Genomic DNA, 27,464 nt, shown 5'->3' with positions numbered 1-27,464 from the left:
TTTACCCGTTCCAGCCTCGTCCATTCGTCCACGTGTGCCGTTCCGGAAGCTGCCGTGATGTCGGCGGCTGAAAAGAAGATCCGCCAATGTGAGACGCGGCTGAAGGTGATGAACGAGGCACTCGCGCGATTGAACGTGTTTCTGGACAGCTACGCGGAAGAGCAGAAAAGTGAAGTTCCCCTCCGGTTGGGTAGACTGGAGAAAACATTCGAGACGTTCGAGAGCCTGATGGCGCAGTACGAGCAGATGGACGACACCGACTTGTTCGAGAAGGGCTGCCTCCAGCAACGTGCGTCCATGGAGGAGATGTACTTCAGGTGCAAAGCCCGTTTGCTCGAGAAGATGCCCCCTGAGGAACCACGACCCCCCGCCCCGAGCTCAGAAGCGAGCCGCCCTGCTCAGTTTGCTGGCCTGTCGAACGTCAAGCTCCCGACGATCACCCTCCCCGAGTTCGACGGCGACTACAGCAAGTGGCTCACGTTCCACGACACGTTCCTCTCCCTGATCCACTCGTCGAGTGAGATTTCGTGCGTGCAGAAGTTCCACTACCTGCGGTCTTCACTTCTGGGAGAAGCTGCTGGCAAGATCGCTAACGTGGAAATCTCCGCGCAGGGCTACGCCATCGCTTGGGAGACCCTCACCAAGTACTACAACGACAAGAATCTCCTGCGGAAGAAGCACATCCGTACGTTGTTGAAGTACCCCAAGATCCCCAACGACTCCGTCGAAGCGCTGCACCGGATCGTCGACGATTTCCAGTGCCACACGCAGATCCTGAAGCAGCTTGGAGAACCCGTCGAGCAGATGAGTTCGATCCTGATGGAGCTGCTGGAGGACAAGTTGGACGACGCTTCGCTGAGTGCGTGGGAGGAATCGATCGGACAGAAGGAGGAGCGGCCAACTTTCAACGCGATGATCGAGTTCCTGCAGCGGCGCGCACGCGTTCGGGAGACGATCCAGATCAACCGCCCGCAGCAGGTCGCGCCGAAGTCTGGAAGCCACAACTCCGCGCCCAAGAAGCCGTTCCAAACCCGCGTCTGCTTGAACGCCGCCGTAGAATCCCCGCCCAAAACTTTCCCGTTGTGTCCCGCCTGCGACAAACAGAAGCACTCGATCATGGACTGCGCTGCGTTCAACAGCATGAACGTTTCGGAGCGCTTGAGAGTGGTCACGGACAAGAGGCTATGCAGCAACTGCTTCCGAAGCGACCACTTTGCGCGAAACTGTCGCTCGAAGTACCACTGCAAGCAATGCAACAAGCGCCACCACTCGATGATCCATCCCGGCCCTGGATCGCAGGACACAAACCCCGTCGTAGCCACCCCCGCACTTAACCCCGCTCCCGTGAACGCCGCAACAAAGTCGAGCAGCGCCAGCGTGCTGCTGTCGACCGTGGTGCTCGCTGTTTTGGACAGCTACGGCAAAGAACACCTCGCCCGTGCCCTGCTGGATACCGGATCCCAGCCCAACGTGATGAGCGAACACCTGTGCCAGCAACTTCACCTGTTCCGCAAGGTTGCGAACGTCCCCATCTCTGGTGTTGACAGCACGATCACGAACGCCAAGCACATGGTCCGCACCGAGGTCAGATCCCGTGTCAGCCGTTTCGAGGAGACTCTGGACTTTCTCGTGCTCCGCAAGGTGACCTGTGAGACGCCGCCCGTTACCATTCCGATCGCCCAGTGGAAGATTCCGGAGCACCTGGCACTTGCTGATCCGGAGTTCAACGTGTCGCGCAAGGTCGACATGATCATCGGAGCTGCTCACTTCTACTCGTTCCTGCTCGAAGGCCGGATCCGTCTGGCTGGCCCAGTCCCCCTGCTTGTCGAGTCCGTGTTTGGATGGATTGCGACGGGCTCAGTAGAGGTCAGCAACGAAGCGGAGCAGCAACCTACGGTGTCCTGTCATGTGGCGACAGTGGAATCCGTGGACAAGATGCTGGAGCGGTTCTGGGCTCTCGAGGAGGTCGGCGTTTTGAACTACTCGGTCGACGAACACAAATGCGAAGCCTACTTCAAGGAGACGGTTGCGCGCGACGAGAGCGGACGGTACGTGGTCAAGCTGCCGAAACACCCCGACTTCCAGCAGATGATCGGCGCGTCGAAGACGAACGCTGTCCGCAGATTCCGGTGGCTGGAGCAGAAGCTGGAGAAACAACCCGAACTCAAGCCGCAGTACCACGAGTTCATGCAGGAGTACCTGAACCTGGGCCACATGCACGCGGTTCCCGACGACGCCGAAGACGAAAGTTCCCGCGCCTGCTATTTGCCCCACCATCCCGTGATCAAGGAACAGAGCTCGACGACGAAAGTGCGCGTTGTGTTCGACGGCTCCGCCAAGACCAGCGCGGGACATTCCCTCAACGATGCGCTTCTAGTCGGACCCGTGGTGCAGGACGAGCTCCTGGACACTGTGCTGCGCTTCCGGAAGTTCCCCATCGCCCTAGTAGCCGACATCGAGAAAATGTACCGCCAGGTGGCGGTGCACCCTGAAGACCGTCCGTACCAGCGGATCGTTTGGAGGTTCGATCCGGAGCAACCCATCACCACGTACGAGCTGGCCACGGTGACGTACGGTTTGGCACCATCGTCATTCTTGGCCACGAGAACTTTGCTTCAGCTGGCAGACGACGAAGGCGCGCAGTTCCCCCAGGCCAGCGCGGCCATCAAGAAGCACATGTACGTGGACGACTTCATCGGCGGAGCGTACACCGTAGACGACGCGATACTGCTGCGCTCCGATCTCTGCAAGCTGCTGCTGAAGGGAGGATTCCAGCTGCGTAAGTGGTGTTCCAACTCGCTCGCCGTCCTGGCGGACATTCCCAGCGAGCTCCTTGGAACGCAGTCGTCGTTGCAGTTCGACCCCGAAGAAACGATCAAAACCCTTGGCATCAGCTGGGAGCCCGAAGCGGACGTGTTCCGGTTCGTTGTCTCGGTCGTCTGGGACCTGTCCCCCACCAAGCGCAACATCCTCTCCGTAATCGCCCAGCTGTACGACCCCCTCGGTCTGATCGCTCCCGTCGTCGTACTCGCCAAGATCGTCCTGCAGGAGCTGTGGTACTTGGCACTGGAGTGGGACGCGTTGGTCCCCCCGGATTTGCGCACAAGATGGTTCGACTTTTGCGAAGGGCTCTCGCACCTGACCAACTTCCGCATCGACCGTTACGCCTTCGCCCGCAAATGCTGCTACGCCGAGCTCCATTTCTTCTCGGATGCGTCCGAGGTGGCCTACGGAGCAGTCGCCTACGTGCGCTCGGAGTCGCCGGACGGCAAGATCAAGGTGAGCTTGCTGACATCGAAGTCGAAGGTGGCCCCCCTCAAGAAACGAAGCATACCCCGCCTGGAACTTTGCGCGTTCTTTCTCGCTGCGCAAATGTACGTGAGAGTCGTCGAAGCCCTGGACGTCAAGTTTCAAGACGTCTACTTCTGGACCGACTCGGAGGTGGTTCTGCAGTGGCTGAAGTCGGCGCCCCGAAGGTGGAAACCCTTTGTCGCGAATCGCATCTCGGAGATCCAGCTCATCACCCACGGCGCAAAGTGCCTGCACGTCGCCGGATTGGAGAACCCTGCGGATCTGGTGTCCCGCGGGATGCCAGCGGAGAAGCTCGTCAACAGCCCCAAGTGGAAGTTCGGTGCCTCCTGGTTGGGCAAGCACAAGCCGTTGTGGCCCCCGCAGCGCGACCTCAAAGGTGCGCTCCCCATCGAAGAGCAGAAGGAGAAACCCGTTCTGGTTGTACAAACCGCCCCGCCCAACCGTGTCTTCACCATCTTCTTCTCGTACCGACGCATGCTGAACGCAGTGGGACTCGCCTTGCGTTTTGCGTCCAACTTTCGCAAGCCCGGCAAGCGGAACACGGACCGAGTTCTGTCGGTCGTCGAGCTGGAAGCCGCCAAGGTCGCACTCGTCAAGATCGTCCAAGCCGAGACGTTCCCGGAGGAGCTCAAGCTGCTGCGGAAAGGCCGACCTATCGCACCAAAATCCCCTCTGCGCCTGCTCAACCCATTCTTGGATCAAGCTGGTGTGATACGCGTTGGTGGCCGGTTGTGCCTTTCCGACGAGCCGTACGCAGTGAAGCACCCGATGGTCATCCCTGGCTTCCACCCATTCACGCGGCTGATGCTGACGTTCTACCACTTGAAGGTGATCCACGGTGGCATCACAATGACCCTCGCCAGCGTCCGAGATGAGTTCTGGCCGTTGAACGGCCGCCGCGCGGTGCGCAACGCGATCCGCCGCTGTTACAGATGCTGTCGAGCGAACCCCCAACCCATCCAGCAGCCGATCGGTCAGCTGCCCGTCGCCAGAGTCACCGCCAACGAAGCTTTCACCTGCACCGGCGTCGATTTCTGCGGGCCGCTGTATTTGAAACCAACGCACCGTCGCGCCGCGTCCCGCAAGTGCTACGTCGCCGTCTTCATCTGCCTGAGCACGAAGGCCGTCCACCTGGAGCTTGTCAACGATCTGTCCACGGCAGCGTTCCTGATGGCTTTGACCCGGTTCACCTGGAGAAGAAGCAAGCCGAGTCACATCTATTCCGACAACGGGACCAACTTCATCGGAGCCAAGAACGTGCTTCACAAGCTGTACCAGATGCTGCAGCCGGGACCCGAAAGCGACAAGATCGCCAAGCACCTGGCGAACGACGGCATCCAGTGGCACCTGATCCCCCCACGCGCTCCTAACTTCGGCGGTCTCTGGGAGGCTGCTGTGAAGGTGGCCAAGAAGCATCTCGTCCGGCAGCTCGGAAACTCACTGCTGTCCTTCGAGGAGCTGACCACGGTGCTCACTGCGATCGAAGGCTGCATGAACTCCCGCCCCCTTACCCGACTGTCGGAGGATCCCAACGATCTGTCCGCGCTCACCCCGGCTCACTTCTTGGTCAAGAATATGATCCGCCCGCTTCCCGAGCCGGACGTGCGCGACGTACCGCTGAACCGGCTGAACCAGTACCAGCGCATCCAGGCCTACTCCCAGCGTTTTTGGCACCGCTGGCGGAACGAGTACCTGAAGGAGCTCCAGACGCAGTTCAGCAACAACCCCCGGCGCTACAATCTGGATGTCGGCTCTGTGGTCATCATCAAAGACGAACTGCTTCCACCTGCCCGCTGGCCGCTGGCCCGCGTCCTGGAAGTGCATCCCGGACCCGATGGTGTCACCCGTGTAGCCACTCTGCGAACCGCCGGAGGAATCCTGAAGCGAGCCGTTTCGAAAATCTGCCCCCTGGAGTGCGCAGACGAAGCCGAGGATGAAAAGTGATTTTTTCTTGAAATTTAGTTTGTAGTTTTCTTAGCAATAGTTTATTTTGAAAATGAATTTTCAAGGTGGCCGGTATTATGTTGGGAATCAAAATCGAATTGTCCCTGTACCCGTAAACAGAAAAAGCGCACAGCGCTATCTAGATAGGTTGGTACGAATGACAGTAGTAGGTGGCAGCGAGAACTGTCACCGACGGATGAGGAAGGAAGAGGAGAAGGGAAAGGGAAGAAGAGGATTTGTTTACGTTCACAAATAAAAGTTTGAACTCGCACGGAGTAGTCGCGTTTGCCCTCAAGTTTTGCGCCGCGTTTTAATTTCACACCGTTCGATCTGCTACAGTGGAAAACAATTCCCCCCGGTGATTAATCACCCATCCCCGCTAGTGCTCACCGCGAACCCGTCCCGCAGTGCCCAGCTGATCGTCAATCTTCCAGCACAGTTCGGTGTGTGCCCCCCAAAAGTGCGCCACGCTGAAATCGTCCGATTGGACGTCTCCCACCGGAAAACGAACCCGAACGGTGATAAGATCACCTGGCCCGCCGTGTGTTGCCCCCGATCCCGCCCCCGCAGAAGTGTCCCCCATCAGCAGTGGTGCTCAAAGTTTTTGGAGGCCGGGCCAAATTTGAAGCTCAAATGAGCTTGCGGGCCAAATAAGACATTTAAAAAAATATGTTATTTTAATTTATAAGGCTAGAAAAAACATCAGCTGAATTTTTTTGTTGTACTTTTTCAAAGTTTTCGTTAATTAAAAGAATAGAAAACATAATATGGCTGTTTTCTATAGGTATTGTTGATTTTATTGTTTTAGGTATTTGAAAAAGAAATGTTTTTATCTGAATTTACTTCTGTTCTCAATACAATTTTACAGGTTTTTTTTTATAATTCGAAAATGGCGACATGTAATCTGCCTAATTTAAGTAACGGCGTAATTATATCTTTAAATTTAGTGTGACTAATAAAAAATCACTTGAAAGCTACAATTTCACAATTTCTTCGAAACAAATATTAAAAAATGTTTCAACATCCGTCAAGTTGAATTGCAACCATTATTTTCAAAAAATGTAAGATTCAACAAAAAACATTTCAGCGAAAAAACATTTATTCATCGAAAATTCCCTAAAATCTTTTTTTTTATACCAGAACATGCTGAGAATGATTCTAAACGCAGAGGAATGCATTTTTAATTGATTTCAGCTGATTGCACTCAATTTCTAGGGACATGTTGAAATTTTTTGAAAAAATATTTTTGCCGTGATTTTTCGATTCAATTTTAATAACGGGCGAGGGGATGGTTGTCGAAAAAAGCTTTGTAAAATACTTGCTAAAGCGTTATTTCTTCCGATATCATAATTTAGTCTGCCTAGATCCTGAAATCCTGAATTTACAAAAACGTTTGATGAATATTTGCTAGTTTCACTTTTATAACTCATCATCAACAAAAAGTAAAAAAAAAATAGCAAAAGTTTAAAATACCTTAATTTTGAAAAAAAGTATGAAATCACTGATCAGTGATCAGCGGGCCATTTCACATGATTATTCAAAATGGGTCCGCGGGCCACAAAAAATCACCTCGCGGGCCACGTTTGGCCCGCGGGCCATACTTTGGTCGCCCCTGTCCTAAAGCGATCTTCAAAACCTAACACTTTACGCGGGCACAAGATCAACAAGTACCTACCCAGACCGAAAAAGCCGGACTTTTACTGCTCACTCACGACGCCGGTCCGACGGCCACGGCCAAGGTTTGCCGGCAGGCGCCGCGCCGTGAAGTGTAAGGCCACGGCCAAACATAATGTTATAGTCGGATTTGGCCCAAGTTAATGGGCAAGGATTTGCTCGAAGAAAGACGGAGACCGAACGACGTGTCGGCGCTTTTTTAGCTGGAGGAGCCGCGGGGGTACTTCGGAGTGGACATAAGTACTTAGAGGTATGATCTTTGCTTTTGGCTGGAGGCTATGTTTGCTTTCAATGAATGGAGTTGGCTTCGAAGGGTAGGTCAGTTGACCGTGAATGAGGAATGATTTTTGTTAGTTTGTGTGTTCACACTTTCTGCATTTATTCATTTCAAACTTACCTTTTAAATATTTTTATTTTTTACGACTATTTAAACATTTGTAGAAAGGAGTTCAACAATCAGCCTTATTAGTTAAGCTCATCAATATTTTTCAAGGATATCCCATAATTTCTCGAAAACAAAACCATAAATCATTTCTAGAACTTATTCAACTCACGAGAGTCGGCAAAAATAACCTGTTTTCAGCAACCATCACTATACGGCTTAACGAAATCGTGATTCCCAGGTGCTTATCGCTCGCCTCGTCTGAGAACATCTTAGAACGATCTCGACGATCAACTTCATGCATGATCACGACCATCATCGGCTCATCCCGCAACGAACGTCGCAGAATAGACAGGTAGCCTCAGCTGTGCTAATGGCCGCCGGCCGGAATCAAGTCTCTTCTAATCGAATTAAGGTGTCACAATACCGGAATAGTCTCTCATTCCGCATGAGGATCACCACAACCACCTTGTGTACAGCCTCTGCGATGTTGTCGGAATCTGAAGTCGATGAAAACAAACATACAGTCGACAACGACAGCCGGTTAATGTATTCCGCAGGAAGCCGAGCTCCGAAGGTCGTTAATTCGCGTCGAAGAAATTTACCAATCACCAACGCTTAATCAGCCCGTCGACCTTGAGGGCCGTTGCGGGCTGACATTTGTGGCTATCCGACTATGCAAACATGCTCCAGTATGCACCGCCAGGCGTTGCGACACGGCCCATAACCAGTTCCTCTCCCGCGCTTAGACTTCGAGTGGTGGCGTCTAACTGCTAGAAACGCTTAACGTGTGTGTCAAATTAGTGTGTCTTGAGCACGACCGCCACGCGATCAAATCGCTTGGTAATGGGCAAATCAAGCAGGTCTTCACGACCCTTAGAGCGATTATTAAAAGATCATAAACGCGTCATTTGTGTTTGGCTGACATTGGATCTGTCAACTAACGCTCATCGTCGTCGTGACCGTGGAGGAGCTGTCCAGCGATGAGTTCATAGATTTATGGCGAGCTGGCAGCACGGGTCATGCACTTGACTGCTGCTGTACTACCGAGTACAGAGTGTGTAAATACTGGTGGCAACTTGGACGTAGCGCCGCAGGCTTTTGTAATGAATCAGTGGTAATTTACAGTGAGGCAAAGTGATTTAATTAGAATGGTTTTGGTAGACACTGAATCTCTCAATGTATTTAATTGCGCCTTAACAAACAGTGACATTATCATGTCGTTGCCGAGTTTGACTGGTTTTAACATTCCAACGCCCAAGGCTCCAAAAAAGTTGGAACAGTAACTTCAACTCAATGGTTCTCGGGCATAACTCAACCAATCAAGATGATTCTTCTTTCTAGTGATTTGTTAGGATGTCTAGATGATTCTAGAAATTTGCAGAACTTAATTTGATCAAATCTGTATTTTTTGCGATCAAAAACATCGTTCCAACTTTTTTTTACGCGTGAAAAAAAAATCGCCAAAAATTCCGCGAAGGCAGTCGTTTTATCTAGACATTCTTACAAATCACTGGAAACAAGAATTGTCCCGATTGGTTGAGTAATGCCCGAGAACCAGCGAGTTGAAGTTACCGTTCCACCTTTTTTGGGAGGCTTGGGCGTCCGTGTATGTTGGACATGCGTTGGGCGTTCCTGTGTTAATATTTTGAAAAAAATAAAACATTGGTTGATAAGAGGACATTCCCTTTTTTTGTCAATGTTAATTTATTTTCATTTTATAATTATTTCATAAGGATGAAATTGGGTCCTATAATTAAGCTTAAAATTGTGATATTATTGTTCACAACGATAAAGCTTATTTTTCTGAGTACAATGGCTCTTTGTAAGACCACAAAGAAATTATAATTCATGGATTTTTAAAATCAATTTTTTAAATTTAATTTCGCACCCTTCTTGACAGCTCGCTCCAAGGGGACCATAGTTGATCCAACAAAAAAATGTTATATTTTCAATTTATTTTTCGCATCAGATTGAAAAAAGTAATCAGAAATGTTTTTAAATCGTGTTTTTTTACCGTTGTACATAAAAAATTACATTATTATTTTGTTGAATCCAAGATTTTCAAAAAATTCAATGCTTTTAAATATATATATATATATATAAAATTAATAATGGACCATCAATTTCGTTTTGGGTGATAAGGGAATAAGGGAATTTGAAAATTTTGCACTTTGGATTGGGAATTGACCTTTTGATAGAAAAAAAAATCCAGCGATTTGTTTTCTGATTTTGGTTACATTTGGTTTGTTTTTTTATTCGAGGAATAATTTAAAATCTTTTTTTTGTCATTTAAAAAAACATGTATTTTAATCTTACCACTCATATTGACTCATTCGATAACAGCTTTAAAAAAGTGTGTGAGGCTCTGGTTTTTTTTTCTTTATGGATATTTTTCAGGTAAACCATTGTGTTAATTTTAAAAACATTTTTAAATAAACAAAAAGTTGCTATGCTTTAAAATTTTTGCTTATTAATGAATTATTCGTCGTAGTATTTGTTTATAATAAAGACTTTTTTATCTTTTCTTTTAACAAATTGTTCATAAAACATAAACAAAATTGGTTGGAAAAGGGTTTGCTTCGCTCCAAAAATCAAGTAAAATGGATTCAATGATTTAAAAAAAATCTTTGGAAACGCCTTATCCTTAAATAATTAGTGCATTACAAATTGCATTGAAGACTTCTGTTTTTTTTTATCTTTTTCATCAAAGCTTTCTTTACACTTGTTAAAACTTCATCAGACTTATGCCAATTTTATTGCAAATCCCTTCAGAATATTTTTCAAAAATTGTAAGGCCAAACCAAAAGTTCATGCTAAATAACATTTTTATAATATTGAAAAAGCATAGTATAACGTGATTTTATATATATAATCAAATAAAGCAATTTTAGGCTTATTATCAAAAATTGGACTATGGAACATTATATCGAAAATTGATGTTACACATTGATATAAAAACATTTTCATGAGTCTATTGAAATTTTGTAATTTTAATAATGTATTAGGGTAATTCTCCGCCAACTCACACAGCATGTAACAGGTGGCCTGTTTGGCAAAATTATTTATTTATTTGTTTCAATGTTAAATGTTATTTATTTACATTTTGCAATAAAATCCGTTTAGTCAAACTCCGCTTGCACTTTTCTGTAATATCTTTGTTGTATTCACCACGGTAACTCAACCTGTTTTGGACCGATTGCGTTAAGACCCGGAGAGAGACTCTTGAGAGAGATGAGCCGATCTTGAACTACCTCTGTGAGAGAACACCACAGCTAGACCCGAGAACACAGTTGCTAAAAAGGGATGGGGAGTTCGCTACTTCTGTCGCACGCAGTTACCCAGAGAGCATCTCAAGGAATGACGTAATTCCGGTCAAACCGCTTGAGCGTCCGTTGCGACCTTCCCTATTCTGAGGACTCCAGGGCTCGTTCACTTTGTCCCCAGCTATCAACGAGAGTGGAAGTGCGCATTTTGTACCGCGAGTTTTTGGCTTTTTGTACAAAATGTAATTTAGTATAGTGACGTGTTCCTTATTTGGTCTTCTAATTTAATTTCCGTTTTTCGTAGTTTCCCGTTAGTTAGTCGTGTGTGCGCTAGTGCTTGAAATTGTTTAAATTGTGTGCGAACAGGAGAAAAGGTAATTGTGCTCAATAGGACACCGTGCATGTGCTCATAGAATTTCTCCGAACAGCATTCGCCGTTAGCAACAGCGCTAACCATTTCGCAGCAGCACGAGCAGCACCAGCCCAGCAGCAGCGTGAACACACGAGCAGCAGAAGCAGCAGAGGAAAACGGAGACGAAGTTCCCCGCGCACCGCACTTCTCGTTGTCGCCGCACGTCACCAGGCGAAGCACGAGGACGAAGAGCGTGAGCGCACGCTAGGAGGCGATCCGTCAACACATCGCCCCGGTGAAGAAGGGAGGGTCCCTGAACCACCACACGAGGACAGCGGAGATCGTTAGTCCCGGCCGGAGTCAACCCTAAGGCCGGAGCTTCCTGTCCGGTTGCGAACGCTGACAGCCGCGGAACCGGGAATCGTTTAAACCGGCCCGAGCCACCCCGTAAGGCCGAGTCCCGCATTCCGGTCAGCTGTTCATCAGCTGACGGCCACGTGTCGTCCCTGAGCTGAGCAACCAGCCCAAGTAGCAGAGAACAACAGCAGCAACAAGATCATCTATCGGTGAGTCCGTTCTTTTTTGCACTTGTGGAAGAAGCACGTCCCTAGCTGACGTAGCACGTTTTTGCCGGCCTAGTGCCGAGGCGGCAGACGCGAGTCCGCCCTTGACGGACGCGTCCAAAGTTTGAGGAGCGAACTTTAATCCCACGCGTTTCTACGCCACACGTGGATGACCCCCAAAATCTAAACGCGCGCGCGCGCAATTTGAAGAAGCAGAGAAGCCGATTTGGATCAGCTGATCGCTAGCAAGAAGATGGAGAGGGCACAAGAGCACGGTTAGGGAAACAGACAGAAGTAAAGATAACACGCACACACGCAAAGTAGGTAGAAGTTAGAAAACTTGAAGATGGCCACCAACACTATTGTACAAATATAAGCATGCTAAACCAAAACGAACAAACGAGAACTCACCTTTCTTTCTGGAGTTATGAATAAAAACCACCCTAGTTCTTTTTCGGATAAATAAAACGTTCGTTTAATTGTTGTTTAAAACCTACTTGTGGAGTTTCTTTGGTTGATTGAATCTGGAGTTATGTCACTTTTCGTCGTCTTTTTTCGTTCTGTTTTCTGAATGACAGAGCTTGGCGTCGAATGCACTGCCACGATCGAAGCGCTGCCTGGTGGCAGGTGGCGGCACTGCCGATGATGAGCTTTTAGGTATGGGAAGCAACACACTGGAGTAAGTTGTCTGGGTAATTTCTTGTGGTTGGCGTGACGGATTCTCGGTTTCGTTTAGTGGCAGTTCTCGGTGATCTAGCTGGTTCGATCCTGAATCCTCCGATGAGGATCAGTACAAAATGGGCTCGTCTTTCTAAAGAGTCTCGACCGGGCAAACAAACATGGCGTGCGATCTCCTTTTGGGAGTGGCGCATAAATCTCACGCTCACCAGATCGACTAGCAACGGTTACAAGCAGTTGCCCCGACCCCTATTCGATTTGCGTGAAACTTTGTCCTAAGGGGTAACTTTTGTCCCTGATCACGAATCCGAGGTCCGTTTTTTGATATCTCGTGACGGAGGGGCGGTACGACCCTTCCATTTTTGAACATGCGAAAAAAGAGGTGTTTTTCAATAATTTGCAGCCTGAACGGTGATGAGATAGAAATATGGTGTCAAAGGGACTTTTACGTAAAATGAGACGCCCGATTTGATGGCGTACTCAGAATTCCGAAAAAAAACGTACTTTTCATCGAAAAAAACACCAAAAAAATTTTAAAAATTCTCCCATTTTCCGTTACTCGACTGTAAAATTTTTTGTAACATGTCATTTTATGGGAAATTTAATGTACTTTTCGAATCTACATTGTCCCAGAAGGGTCATTTTTTCATTTAGAACAAATTTTTTCATTTTAAAATTTCGTGTTTTTTCTAACTTTGCAGGGTTATTTTTTAGAGTGTAACAATGTTCTACAAAGTTGTAGAGCAGACAATTACAAAAATTTTAATATATAGACATAAGGGGTTTGCTTATAAACATCACGAGTTATCGCGATTTTACGAAAAAAAGTTTTGAAAAAGTTGGTCGTCATCGATCATGGCCGTTCATGGTCACCCGCGACAGACACGGACGACGAAGAGAAACGCAAAAAGTAACTTTTTCAAAACTTTTTTTCGTAAAATCGCGATAACTTGTGATGTTTATAAGCAAACCCCTTATGTCTATATATCAAAATTTTTCTAATTGTCTGCTCTACAACTTTGTAGAACATTGTTACACTCTAAAAAATAACCCTGCAAAGTTAGAAAAAACACGAAATTTTAAAATGAAAAAATTTGTTCTAAATGAAAAAATGACCCTTCTGGGACAATGTAGATTCGAAAAGTACATTAAATTTCCCTTAAAATGACATGTTCCAAAATTTTTTACAGTCGAGTAACGGAAAATGGGAGAATTTTTAAAACTTTTTTAGTGTTTTTTTCGATGAAAAATACATTTTTTCGGAATGCTGAGTACGCCATCAAATCGGGCGGCTAATTTTACATAAAAGTCCCTTTGACACAAAATTTCTATCTCATCACCGTTACAGGCTGCAAATTATTGAAAAACACCTCTTTTTTCGCATGTTCAAAAATGGAAGGGGTCGTACCGCCCCTCCGTCACGAGATATCAAAAAACTGACCTCGGATTCGTGATCAGGGACAAAAGATACCCCTTAGGACAAAGTTTCACGCAAATCGAAGAGGGGTCGGGGCAACTTTTCCCGATTTCGTGTGAGTTGGTAGAGAATTACCCATTAATCAATGTAATTATAAATTTAATCACTATAAATTGTGAAATACAGTGGACTCTCGATATCAATATTGCTCCAGCTGTCAATCAATTTTTCAGTCCCTTCGAATATATTGCTTTGATTTTTCGTTCTATAATTTGATAACTCCCGCTCTCGACGGTCCCTTCAATATCGACAACGAGAGAGTCCACTGTATATCCCTCACTATAGCCTAGGGACTAAACATTTGTTTACCAATTTTTTTCAGGTTATTACCTAGTTTTGTTTTTCTTTATGAAGTTGAAGATAAATGTAAAACCTTAGTAGCTTATCCGATAAGGCTTCCCCTTTCCATTAAATTCTAAATCGATTCATAAAATCATTCGACCAATATTTAGACTTTCAAATATCATAGTCGTACGACATGAATGGAGAATAATATTTGGAGCGACCAAAGTTGTATAAATACTATGTGAAACAAAGATATCTTTAAAAAAAGATTTTATTTATTAGCAAAATATTCCAAGTATCATTTTAGGCTTTATCAAAGCTGTCACAACCGCTGTAAAACCTAACCCTGATAAAACCTTAGTTAAAACCCAGTCAGGAGCCATTTCATACGTCATCAAACGTCTTATGCCAGACAGGGTTTATTCTGGCAAAAAAATAAGTCTTCGTCTGGCCAAACGATATAATGTAGATGGTTTGCAAAAATGGCGATGTTGAAATATGTACATAATATGGATTGGAAATAATTAATATAATTTGAAAGATTATGGCTTAATTTCAGCTGCGGTTTTTTGCCGCTTTCAATGCTTTTTTAGGAGCTTATGGTTTGAATTAATCTTTTTTCATGCCTTTAGGCACTTGATAGCTACAACGCCCTTGGTTTTAAATAAGCATGCAATAATACCGTTTGGCTTGACATTGCCTTCGTCGGCACCAGGTGTTATGTCCGAGGCATAAAACCTTCTTGGAACCTTTAATGGTTGAGGTGAATGCCAACATAAAACTTATAAGCAAGCAAAATGCTACCATAAAACCTCAATAAAACTAGGTGGTAGTTAGTTGGTTTAAAATTGTCATAGAAGAAATTGATAAAACCATGTTTATAACCAGCACTGAAAAAATAAAAATGCATGCCCTTGATAGAATCATCATAATCATTTTCAAAGTTTTTCCTTCCCCTGGAGCCAATTTTTTTTCGATTTTTTTTTCTGTGCTCAGAAGGTAATTTTTAGCCACTTTTGTTCTACGAAGAACTTTACTTTTCTTGTTCTATGTTCTTCTTTTTCAGTTTTTAGTATTTTCATTTGCACTAATCTTGTTTAGTTTATGATTGTTTCTGATAGTTTTTGACTTATTCTACCATCACATAGCATTATCCTTTAACTATTTTTTTCGAAAAGATTTTTTAAATTTTTAGCTCATTCGATTTTTTTTTACTTTAGAATAATACAATTATCATTTAAATTGTAAATAAAAATGCGTAGTGCTAATGTCTGGGACATTGCAAAAAACACTGCATACTTACATGCATTTTATTAAAAATCACAGCCAAAAATGATCCCAGAAAAAAGAATTTAAAATAAGTAACAAAGTTACAAAACGAGTCATATTTCTAATTCAAAAAAAATCTTAAAATTTAAGGTTTCTTCTTTCCAAGTTATTTTTAAAGATCAAAAATTGATTTTTGAAAAAAAAACTAAGTTTTAGATCGAAGCCCGCCTAGAGGCGGGGTTGGGTTGTAAAGGGTTAAGTAAACTGTTAAATTGATCTTTATTTTTTCTCAATACAATCCAGACTCGATTTTCCGAAGTTTTGATTATCCGAAGTTCAATTATCCGAAGTTCGATAATCCGAAGGTTTGTATAGGACTTCGAATAATCGAATCACGAAAAAAAAATATTTTTTTCGTTTTTTCCTTCTTTTTCCTTTTTTATTACATCAAATTCAAGTTCTGCGACACTATTTTAGTGAACTTTGAAAAGTTGATTGCCTGATAATTAATAAATAGTAGTTTATGCAACAAGTTGCAAAAAGAGGATTTTTTCAGCACGAGTCGTACATTTATCCAACGAGGTTCACCGAGTTGGATAAATACGAAGAGTACTGAAAAAATCAAGTTTTGCAACGAGTTCCATACAACATTTTTTGCAATTCCGAAAAACACTCATTGAGTGAAATTTTAAGTCAAATTTTCATGTATTTTGTCAATAAATCGCTTAAATCAAAAAAATGTTGAAAAGTGTTTCTTTTCGAAACAAAAGCTGACAAGTTCAACTTTTCAGCACCCAATTCAGTGCTGAAAAGTAGAACTTTTCAGCATTTGTTTTGAAAAGTGTTGCTATTCGATTCTGTTATTATTGGTACAGAAAAGTAGGCTGTTTCATCGTTCAAGAATGACAGGAAAAGTAAGTAGTTTCACGACGGAATTGCAAAAATGCATTTTTCAATATTTCGTCACCGCCATGTTGGATTGATTCGATTATCCGACGTTTCAATTATCCGAAGTGAATTTTTTACGAGGTCTTCTGATAATCGAATCATGAAAAAATATTTTTTAGTTGTTTTATTTTTGATTGTTGAGCTTAAATATGGTTCTTTTACTACTCTTAAGTGATTCAGAATTTTAAATCCAAGATCGCGGCTAAAATGACGATGATTAAGTACTGAATAATTCATTTTGTAATTTAATAGGTAATCCACTATTCGCACTATTCGGGTCAAATTCGGGTCGCAGAATTGTTGATATTAAAAATGAGAAAATAGAAAAACGAAAAAAAAATTGTTCATGATTTGATTATTCGAATTCCCATAAATGGGAACCTTCGGATAATCGATACTTCGGATAATCGATTCTGTACTGTAATCATTTAGGCAAATATTTTTTAGAATTTATTGAAGCAAATTAGAATTAGAAAAATAGAAACAGCAACCAATCAATTTCTAACAATCCTAAACCAGGAAATCGACTCAGGAAGTACAACAAACAGCTAAAGAGGAATTATGGTGACAGTGACAGTTGCCAACACTTCCTAGAAACACGAGAGACCTGTTTGGTATAAGAAAAGCGCTTTTCCGCAAATAGATGAATTGCTTTCGCGGGACGTGGCATGTGCCGTTCTGCTTTGGCAGCTTGTCGTCCTTCAGCGTTGGAATCCAGTTATGGAAAAAGGCTGCCGTATTTTCTGTTCAAATATGATTCGCCACATGTGTGCTAATAGGACGAGTTGGGTGCAGGCCGGCAGCCAAATGAGATGCGATGTTGTTGAGAGTTGAGGTTGAAAACTCTTAGTGCAGCAGCAGAAACGGCAAATCCAGCTCTGCTAATGTGGTTGGCATTGAACAACCGCGAATTGAGCTCATGATACGCTTGCCAGTACTCGAATGTAAACAGAGAAGCTCGTGGTGGCACTTGAAATGCAAACATCAGTCAGTGGAATATCCTTAACTCTGCGGGGAGGAGGTGCGCGAAAAACGCAGTCCAGCGAACTAAACAGCAAACATCAACGGCACGCAAAGGCACGAGCTGCACGCTCTGCCTCCACCTCCGGTGCCGTTTAGGGGAAGCGGTTTTAGTAGAACTTTGTTTTGTGCATGGGTGGTTTTTTTGCAACTCGACATTTTTAAAATTGATGTCAGTAAACGCTTCAATTTCGTCAAGGTATGTTAGATTTGGGCTCCCTGAACACGCCCCAAACAAAAGTGTAATTTCGGATATAAATGCTGTGGTAACATCTTAACTCCAAATAAGCCAAAAAAAAAACTTTTTAAATTGTTTTATCCAAAACATAAAGAAAATAAATGTCATATGACATGATTATTAAACACGAATAATGCAAGAAATCAAATTATCCTTTTTATTGAATAAACAAATTTTGTTTTTTTTTTATTAAATTGAACCCTCCTCTCGGTTCCGCCCATGCCAACCGGTAGCATTCTAAAGCACGCTTTTCAGAACACCCTCTCCGTCCCCTTCCCAACCCTTTCCAACAACGCAGTGTGAACGCTTTCCGTCACTCTTCTTCAAACCACAACCGATGCAGTTAGTTCAGGTTTAGTTAGAGGGGCTTTGCGGTAGTAAGAGGGAGGGGGGGCAGTGCAAACAACTTTCAATTATGTTCTACGCCGCGAGATTGGATGCTGACCAGCTAAGCCGCGACTCGACCCACGGGCTAAACTCGCACGTTCCGACTTTTAAGCTTCTCCCTTGGAGCTTTAAGCATTCGAGTGCAGTGAGGGGGCGCAGTACGTTAACCTTCAAAGTTGGTCCGGAGAATACTGTGCAGCAGAGCTTAATTGGCTTTTGACTGTGATAATGAACGATAAATCACACGGTTGGTGAACTCGTTAGTACGGAGCTAGATGGTTCTACCAGTTTTGATTGTTTAAATATTTCTTTTGGTGATCAAATGATGATTTTTGATGATAATCTGACAATATCTTTTTTTGTATCTTTTCCAGATATTCACGAAAATCTCTGCAGCAACGCTGAATCCAGTGCTTCCCCAAATGTCAATTACCTTCATTAGCTAGCATCGTTTACACCGTGTACCCAACGAAAAGAAGTCAATTACAACTACCCTCTAATCTTAAATTCCTAACGAAAAAGCTCAAATAAATCACAAACCAAACCAAAAACACAAAAATGGCATCGCCCAACGTGACCGCGTCTTCCAACTACTGGGACTTTGTTTTCACCGATCTGGCCGACCCGCGGACGAACCACTGGCCGCTGATATCGTCCCCCGTGCCGGGCCTGACCATCATCGCCAGCTATCTGTACTTTGTGCTCAACTTCGGGCCCAAGTACATGGCGAACCGGAAGCCGTTCCAGATGCAGCGGCTCCTAGTCGTCTACAACTTTGTCCAGGTGCTCGTCAGCATATGGCTGTTTTTTGAGGTGAGTTTTGATTTTCGTTATTTTTCAAACAACGTTTTGATTGCAAAACTAAAAAGTGTTGCTCTTCAAACACCACAAGATAAGGGAAGAAAACATGTCATCGTAAAAGCTGTAAAAGAAGCTAGAATCAGACGTGTGAAACCTGTTAGCAATTTGAAAACCTCTTGTTTGGCACTTATCATCTGGGGCTATAGCTCAGTGGTAGAGCATTCGACTGCAGATCGAGAGGTCCCCGGTTCAAACCCGGGTGGCCCCTGAGAGATTTTTTTTGTTGGTTACTTCATGGTACACTATTGAAATAAGTCTTCATTTAGAGGCCATTCACAAATTACGTAGCGTTATTAACCCCAGGGTCATCTGAGTACACTTTTAGGCTCGACCTTCACCAATTTGGACTAAAGTTGGAAAGGAAGTTCATCTATCGGTTGTAAACAAAAATTCCATGTTGGTGCCGATTTTTGACACCGCCCTCTTTTTTAAGATTTTCTTAAAAGGCCATTTCCAATAACTCAGAACTTTGCAATTATTTGACCACTTTGAAGAAATTTGGCAAAGAAATTCGGAAAAAATATTTGTTTTAATTTTGATTACAGTCATGCCCCGGAATTAGAATGAAAATGTTGCAATGATTCTTTGCTACACCAGTATCAAATAATCAGGATTTTTCATACATTTCGATAATTAAAATATTTTTTGTGAAATACTCAAATTTTTCGCGAAACTACGGATTTCGAAAAAAAAATATTAAGTTTTTTTTCACAATATGGGTATTAAATGATCGGGATTTTTGCATACATTTCAAAGGTGATAGCACATATTTGTAAAAAATAATAAAATTTGCCCAAAACTACGTATTTTCTGAAAAATACTCAACATTTTTTTACAATATGGGTATCAAATGATCGGAATTTTTTCATACATTTTGATAGTGATAATAGTTTTATGTGAAATTCTAAAAAAATTCACCAAACTTCGTATCTTTGAAAAAAAAATGATCATTTTTATGTTTTTTTACAATATGGGTATCAAATGATCGGGATTTTTTCATACATTTCGATAGTGATGATATTTTACTTAATATTTTTTACAAAACTACATATTTTCGAAAAAATAATAAAAAATCAACAGATGATCGGGAATTTTTCATAAATTTTGTAAGTTATAACACAAATGTTTGAAAGCAGTAAATATTTTCACAAAATTAAGTATTTAAAAAAAACTAAAAACACAAAAATCCGTCTATTTGGTTACCATATAATAAAAACTGGTATTTTGAGTATTTTTTCAAAAGTACGCAGTTCTGTGAAAATTTTGAGTATTTAAAAAAAACGATGACACAATAGTGATTAATTACAAAAATTCAAATAAGCATTCTAAAGCGTGAGCAAATTAAATGGAAATTAAATTTGTTTACTTATTGATTTAGATAAAACTTTGAATGTGCTTTTTCCAAGACCAAAGAAAACATTTTGCGTAAATTTTGACAGTTGTCCATTTAAAAAGACAAATAAAATATTCAAAAATCGATTTGATGTTTTGAGCCAAATAGAAGGTAGGACTTCTCATAAAAAATAGTAACACATTAAAAAAAAATATTCGACTTTTTACACAAAAATGTATTGCACAAACCGTTGTAACATTTTTAAACGTACAGGTTCTATGATAGTTCTGATTTTTTTTTCGAAAAGATCGGAAAATTTTCTACAAATGTGCTTTAAAAAAAATTAAGACTAAACCAATGTGGTCGAAAATGTGCCTAAATGGAACTTTTCAATTGTTAAGATTGACTTAAAAATAATATTTAAAAGATCAAACATTTCATGATTTATTCACTTTAAGAGTTTTCTTCACTCAAAAATGTTTTGGTTATGAAGGAAAACCATTTTTCTTTTCTTTTAGAGTTTGTAATCTTAATGTCTTTGAAGCTTATTTATAGAAAATTTTCTAATCTTTTCACAAGGTAAAAAACGAATATAACAAATAACCTTTTTTTGTGGCTATTACTTACAAAACAGTGCTTTAAACTGATAATACTGTAATGTACTTTTCGATTGCAAATTTTGATTTCCACATCCAAAAATAGGGTTAAAAAACGCAATTTTCTAAAATCATTTATTTTTCTTAAAAAATGGCCTCACTTTCAAAAGAACTTTGACCAACTTTTTCCATAATTAAATCTATGGCATTTTGTGTCATCTAAAGCAGATCCAGCAAGATAATTTTGTTTGAATGGTTGTTTTATGCAATTAATTTTCTTGTGCAAAATGCCGAATTTAAAAATGGGTAAATAACTATTTTTTCTGAGAGGTCCAAAGCAAAACCTCCAGCTTTGCTGAATTGGTGTGATCAGAAAATCTGTTCTCAAGAAATGGAAAATTGCATCAAATATCAACTTTTTTAATACTGTTGGATTCGTAATTAATTAAACATTTAATTAAATACAAATTTATTACGACAAGCGTACATTTTTTTGCAAAATTTTAAAATTACCCAGGAATTCCCAAAGTTCAAGCGAAGGTATACATTTTCTTAAATTTTTAGCACAAATGTTTTGAAAATGTACAGAAAAAAATATAAATAAAACTTAATCAATTTAATTTAAAGAGCACTGATTGTTGAATGATGTTAACGATGTTTTTGTGCTATGAAAACACTTTCAACAAAATGAAAACTTACAAAAAAACATTTCAAAAATTACTTCGTATTGCTTGAAAGGTGCTTAAAAATGCAAACATATTTTAAAAACTTGCTCCAAAAATTTGAAAACATTGAGTTATACAAACAAGAAGGTTAATTTTCAGGGAAATAATAAAATTTCAAACATTTTTCCAGGGCCTGGATGGTGCCTGGCTGCGGCACTACAGCTGGCGGTGTCAACCGGTGGACTGGACTGATAATCCCATGGCCATGCGGGTAAGTAGCTTAATTGTTTCCTGGTATCTCGTCTAGGATCCGCCAAAAATTGTTTCGTCTTTTTTCCAACACATCTAACTACAGGTCGCCCGCGGTTGCTACGTGTACTTCCTGGCCAAGATCTCCGAGCTGCTGGACACGGTGTTCTTCACGCTGCGCAAAAAGGACAACCAGATCAGCTTCCTGCACCTGTACCACCACACCGTGATGCCGATGATCTCGTGGGGTGCCACCAAGTACTTCCCGGGCGGACACGGCACCTTTATCGGTTTGGATCTTTGTTTTGGCTTTATTTCTAGATTTTTTCTTAATCGTTTGCTTTTCCAAACAGGAGTCATCAACTCGTTCGTCCACATCGTGATGTACACGTACTACATGTTCGCGGCTATGGGTCCCCAGTTCCACAAGTACCTCTGGTGGAAGAAGTACATCACTGATCTGCAGATGGTAAGTTGTCGATTTCAGTACCTTCTTTATCATGATTTCAGTTCACTTTTAAACCTAATCCCAAACTGTCTTCTTCACTTTTATCCCCCATTTCAGATCCAGTTCGGCATGGCCTTCATGCACTCGGCCCAGCTGCTGTGGACGGACTGCGGCTACCCGCGCTGGTCGGTCTGCTTCACGCTGCCGAACGCCATCTTCTTCTACATGCTGTTCAACGATTTCTACAAGAAGACCTACGTCCAGAAGCGGCGGTTGGCCGCTGCCAAAGCAAAGGCCAAGGCCAAGGCCCTCGAGGAGGAACAGCAGGCCAACGCGGCCCGGCAGCAGGAAGCCGTCGAGCCCAAAAAAGAACTGTAATTCCTTGGAGCAACATCCCCTTTTTCCCTTAGAATAACTCTATCAGGACATATACGGTAACACCAAACCTACCCCCCCGAATCAGTCTGAGATCTGTTCATAGAACCTTTTACTTTCTTTCATTGATTCATAAAACTTCCAAAAAAACAACAACAACACAAGAATTGCTCATGTACTACAATCGACTCATAGGTTATCGACTAGTTGTTTTTGTGAGAGAAACCTTGTTTTTGTAAGGACTTTTTTTCGTAGCTGTGTAAGGTAATTTTAAAAGTGATTTTCTGTTATAGTTCAATGTGAATAAACTAGTGAGTGAGAAATGGTCCGCTTGAAGACGGCACGCAGTGGAAGAAATGATAAATAAAAAACGACACAAATTTGTCGAGATTTGTGAAACAAAACCGGTTTTTTCTTCCGCATAGATTTTTTTTTCTTTGAAATATATCACCTGGCCCAGCTGTGCTTTTAGTTCCGTGATATGATTTCGAGGGGGGAAACCTGATTCGTGCATCTTATTACGGAGGATATCCCGGTTCAAATTTTTTGTGTGATTTTAAATCGTCAAACTGGTTCTGCCCGGCAAGTGGGTTGCGCATCGAGAAGGTTCCCGAATCATTCTGACTCGGATGTCTTTTGAGTGGCTCTTCATGTGAGGGGGGGAGTTGAACTTTGACCATCGTTTCGAGTGGGCGTTCTGTGTGGTAACATCGTTTATCAAGCAGCGAGAGATGATTGATTGATGACAAAAATGGCGCCAACAATGCATTGAGGAAGTCTTCTTGAATGGTGTGGAGAAGAGGTTGATTGAGTTGTTCTTCAACTTAAAAAATAAGTTATCTTGTAAACAATTTAACCAAAGCCAAGCTAAAAAGGTTCTAGTGAATAAAAAAAGGTTAAATTTAATGACTTTTTCACTGTATTTAAAAAACGTTGGCATAATGAACAAACTGAAAAAAGATATTATAATTTATCAAAGTACACACATATCTATATATATATAAAAAATTTCGACGGTTTTGTTCGAACGCGAATCAGTTCAATACGGAGCGTCGTAGCGAGATGCTTTTTAATGCGTTGGGTTTGTAAAAGTCCAAGGAAGGTTCTTACGCCAAAAAGTTACAACTTTGGCCACTCTGGAACCGATTCCGGAAAATCTGCAGATTGAATGGGAAAAGCTGCGTAAAATCACATTTTGATCAGAGGAGGCTGAATCAGCAAACAAGCAAGAAACGTCAGAAAACCAAAAAATGGCAGGACGAAGTTTGCCGGGAAGAGCTTGTTACTAATAAAAAAACATTTTGAGTAAAGTGACAATAGAAAACAATCGACCTCAGTTTCGATTTTTTAGACAAAAAAAAGTAACTGTGAAAATTTTGTGCAAAATTGGGGTAATGTTTAAAAGTTGCTATAGATCTTAAAGTTGGTGAAAAAAAATCATACAAAAACATATTTTTTTGCTTTTCCCCATACATGTTTGCATTTTTTTCCATACAAAATTTCAACGACAATTTTAGATTTTAAAATTTTAAATTTTTCTTGTCACCATAATTTTGAGGTCTGCCTGGAACATGTCGATGTTGAATGTTGAATTTGATCATTACAAATAATTTGAAAAACTTTTTATATCTCGAGCTATATAATAAAAATCAGGTAGCACAAATATGTATTTCAAATCATAACTTTTTCATCAGCAACGGATTGTAACCTTTTTTGATTATTATGTAGTCTTTTTTACCGTTTGTTATCAAGTTGTTATTAAAACAACATATCAGGTTTGGTCATTTTTAGGAAAAAACATGACTTTATTATTTTTTAAATAAAAAAAATCATACTTGAAGATTTTTTTTTGAATATTTTGATAAGTAATTTTTCAATTAAAAATAGAAGTTTCGAAATTCTTAGCATGATTTATTTTTAAAAAATTGTCAAATTATAACAGTAAAAACTTCAACTGTTTCAGAATTTAATTTTTAATGATTTTCAAAGAAAAGTTTGACTCAAGATAGCTGTTATGAAAATATAATTGCATACGAAAAGGCCTTTAATTAAGAATTCCGTAAATTGTGTCTTAGATTTCAGGCAATTACAAATTTGATTCAAAGTGTTTACTCCTTGGTGCTGGTTGATGTCGAGGGAGGGTTTGCATATTTTAAAATATTAGGGCCCTTTTGAATGTCACAAAAATCTTAATGCATTATGTATTTTTTTAATAATAACATTCAGGAAAATATATTTAACGTAGTTGTAACTTTTTTACTGATTTGGGCCTTTCACATTTTTTCAATGTTTCATGAATTAAAAATTAGAATATAAGTTTTAAAAAGTATCATGCAAAGTAAACAATCGATTGCAAAACTAATAGTAAATGTTTCCATTTGCGGTTATAATTTATGAATTGCACCATTTTTTCTAAGCAGCTGTCTACAAAATTGGTCTAAAGATTGGTGCTGAATTGGGTCCGTAAATTTGCCAATTTTGAAATGAGAAAACAAAAACTTCCTGAAACTCCAATATTTTTAAACTGAATTTGTTGAATAATTTGAAAAAAAAAATCATTTTCATAAAAAAATATTTTTTTAACATTTTTATTTTTTTTCTTTGAATTTTTAATCAATCAAAATCAACGCACGACAACCATGATTTAAAAAAATGTTTATTCCAAGTTATTTTATTCATTTTATTTTGTTCAAACAATTAACAAGTTTTCAAGTGTTCATTTTCTGAGTAGAAAAAAACAATGTAATTGAGCCAATGTAGGAAACACTCTACGTTTACAAACTCGCATTGGCCCATTGACATTGTTTTGCTTGAAGTAGAGTATTTTGTAATTAAAAACAAACACAAATATTCATCTGCATAAGATTATATAGAAATATGCTGAAAGGTAAAGCATTGACCAGTACTTTTTTTTATTTTATATTTTAAAAATATAGTTTTATAAGCTCAAAAGAACACTTTTTTTTTCAAAGGGTAAAATTAAAATTTTCTACAAAGTTTTATCTACAAAAAGATTAACGACAAAGTTAGCCATATTTTCCAACAGAAAAAACGTCCGTAAATGCAACTTTTAAGTAATTCTCAACGTTTTTACAAAAATACTTTTTGTTTATTTTTTTTTATTTGGATGAAACTTTGTCCATGTATTCTCAATGTCCAAAGAAGCTATTTTGCATCATTTTATTTTAAAATAAAAATAATTCACGTAAAACAATCTCGTTTTTTCTATTCCAATGTTTATTCCTAAAAAATGAAGCTTATGAGCGAGTCCACGAACAGGGCATACCCCTTTGTATGGGACCTCGTTTGGACCTCACCAATCTGCCTGAAATTTTCAGAGGTTGTTTGTACATATAAAACTAGCATCTGGCCCACTCTAGGTGGAAGTGGGGCAAATCAGGACACAAAGTTTAAAGGTTTAAAAACGTCAAAAATCTTAATAAGGCTATAACTTTGGCAAAATTCAATTAAATTTCAAAATTCAAAATGCATCTGAAAGGGCTCAAAAAATGCAACAAAATGCAGGGTAGAACATCCCAATTGGTTGAATCTAAAGGGAGTTATTGGCATTTTAGTGAAAAAATAGCATAATTTTCAAACTCAAATAAAAAAGTGTTCCATCCAGATATCAACTCGGTTCGACCTGCAGCTTGTAGGAGACATCTGGGACTACCATGAGAGACTGAGAACGCTTTGGGTAAGGCAGTTTAACATATTAAATAGACACTTTTACTTTTAGTGAATTTTTTGGTTGTAATTTTTTGCTCGGGGGACCCCTTAGATCCCATTTTCTGGTGATAATTTTATCATATTCGTGTTCCTCAATTTCACAATAGAAACATACATAAAAATGTTTATTTTGATCCATTTTAACCCTTTAAAAAATAAAAGTTAAAAAAAATTATGAAGCTGCTTTTTTTTCTGGTGTCATCTAGTATCCTTGGAAACGAGCTTGATTTTCAAAAAATGTGAATCGAAGATTTTTTTAACTTTTATTTTTTAAAGGGTTGAAATGGATCAAAATAAACATTTTTATGTATGTTTCTGTTGTGAAATTGTCTCAGGAACACGAATATGATAAAATTATCACCAGAAAATGGGATCTAAGGGGTCCCCCGAGCAAAAAGTTACAATCAAAAAATTCACTAAAAGTAAAAGTGTCTATTTAATATGTTAAACTGCCTTACCCAAAGCGTTCTCAGTCTCTAATGGTAGTCCCAGATGTCTCCTACAAGCTGCAGGTCGAACCGAGTTGATATCTGGATGGAACACTTTTTTATTTGAGTTTGAAAATTATGCTATTTTTTCACTAAAATGCCAATAACTCCCTTTAGATTCAACCAATTGGGATGTTCTACCCTGCATTTTGTTGCATTTTTTGAGCCCTTTCAGATGCATTTTGAATTTTGAAATTTAATTGAATTTTGCCAAAGTTATAGCCTTATTAAGATTTTTGACGTTTTTAAACCTTTAAACTTTGTGTCCCGATTTGCCCCACTTCCCGTTTACCTAGAGTGCTCATATTTTGGCCAGTTGCTAGTTTTATATGTACAAACAACCCCTGAAAATTTCAGGCAGATTGGTAAGGTCGATGCGAGATGGGTATGCTTTGTTCGTGGACTCGCTCTTATAGAAACTTTCTACTCTTTTCATTAAAAAATAACTGCAATGTTCGAAATGTTACATTTACTTTATAAAATCGAAATTATCATTATTGAAAAGAGCAGAAAATTTCAGAAAGCTTTATTTTTACATTTAAAATCGAACTATAGCTAATAAGATAACACAGAAATTTTTTTTTTCACAAAATTGACATTTCAAAAGGCTGTATGATAGCAAACAGCGGTATGACAATTAAACTATGAAAATTAAAATGGTAGGAATTTTGTAAGCCCTACCCGGCCAGACGGTAATAACAAAATGTATGCCATTTCAATAACAAATACTGTTAAAATAACAGAAAGTGTTATGGAATCTTCTTGAAAAATCCAATTTTGCATAAGGGTTTAATAACAGTTTATGTTATCATAACAAAATGTGTTAATGGTCTGATATTGGTTGAAAGCCAAAACAACTATGGAATAACATTTTTCGTTATGGAAGAATAACTCCAACTGTTATTGGGATGAACGGATTAGTTGT

General features: G+C 40.8%; 2 protein-coding genes and 1 non-coding gene across 3 annotated transcripts in view; all 3 read left to right on the top strand.

Moving 5' to 3' along the window:
- Positions 1–11,445, top strand: part of LOC119766470 — a 44,110-nt gene extending 32,665 nt beyond the window's left edge. The window contains exons 3-6 of the mRNA XM_038251028.1: positions 15–5,252; positions 5,596–5,797; positions 11,007–11,183; positions 11,266–11,445. Coding sequence (XP_038106956.1) covers positions 15–5,252; positions 5,596–5,797; positions 11,007–11,183; positions 11,266–11,445 — 5,797 coding nt within the window. The remainder of the gene's footprint in view (positions 1–14; positions 5,253–5,595; positions 5,798–11,006; positions 11,184–11,265) is intronic.
- LOC6049536 (elongation of very long chain fatty acids protein AAEL008004) overlaps positions 1–22,726 on the top strand; it is a 38,739-nt gene extending 16,013 nt beyond the window's left edge. The window contains exons 2-6 of the mRNA XM_038253356.1: positions 18,170–18,608; positions 21,441–21,521; positions 21,606–21,789; positions 21,853–21,968; positions 22,065–22,726. Coding sequence (XP_038109284.1) covers positions 18,354–18,608; positions 21,441–21,521; positions 21,606–21,789; positions 21,853–21,968; positions 22,065–22,325 — 897 coding nt within the window. The 5' untranslated portion in view covers positions 18,170–18,353 and the 3' untranslated portion in view covers positions 22,326–22,726. The remainder of the gene's footprint in view (positions 1–18,169; positions 18,609–21,440; positions 21,522–21,605; positions 21,790–21,852; positions 21,969–22,064) is intronic.
- On the top strand, positions 18,793–18,864 carry Trnac-gca. The gene has a single exon. It is a non-coding gene; the product is annotated as a tRNA-Cys (tRNA).
- Positions 22,727–27,464: the final 4,738 nt, after the last annotated feature.

The sequence above is a fragment of the Culex quinquefasciatus genome, chromosome 2 (genome assembly GCF_015732765.1).
Source record: "Culex quinquefasciatus strain JHB chromosome 2, VPISU_Cqui_1.0_pri_paternal, whole genome shotgun sequence".
Classification (NCBI taxonomy): Eukaryota; Metazoa; Arthropoda; class Insecta; order Diptera; family Culicidae; genus Culex; species Culex quinquefasciatus.
The sequence above is the reverse complement of the archived record's forward strand: the minus strand, read 5'-3'. Positions and strand labels throughout refer to the sequence as shown.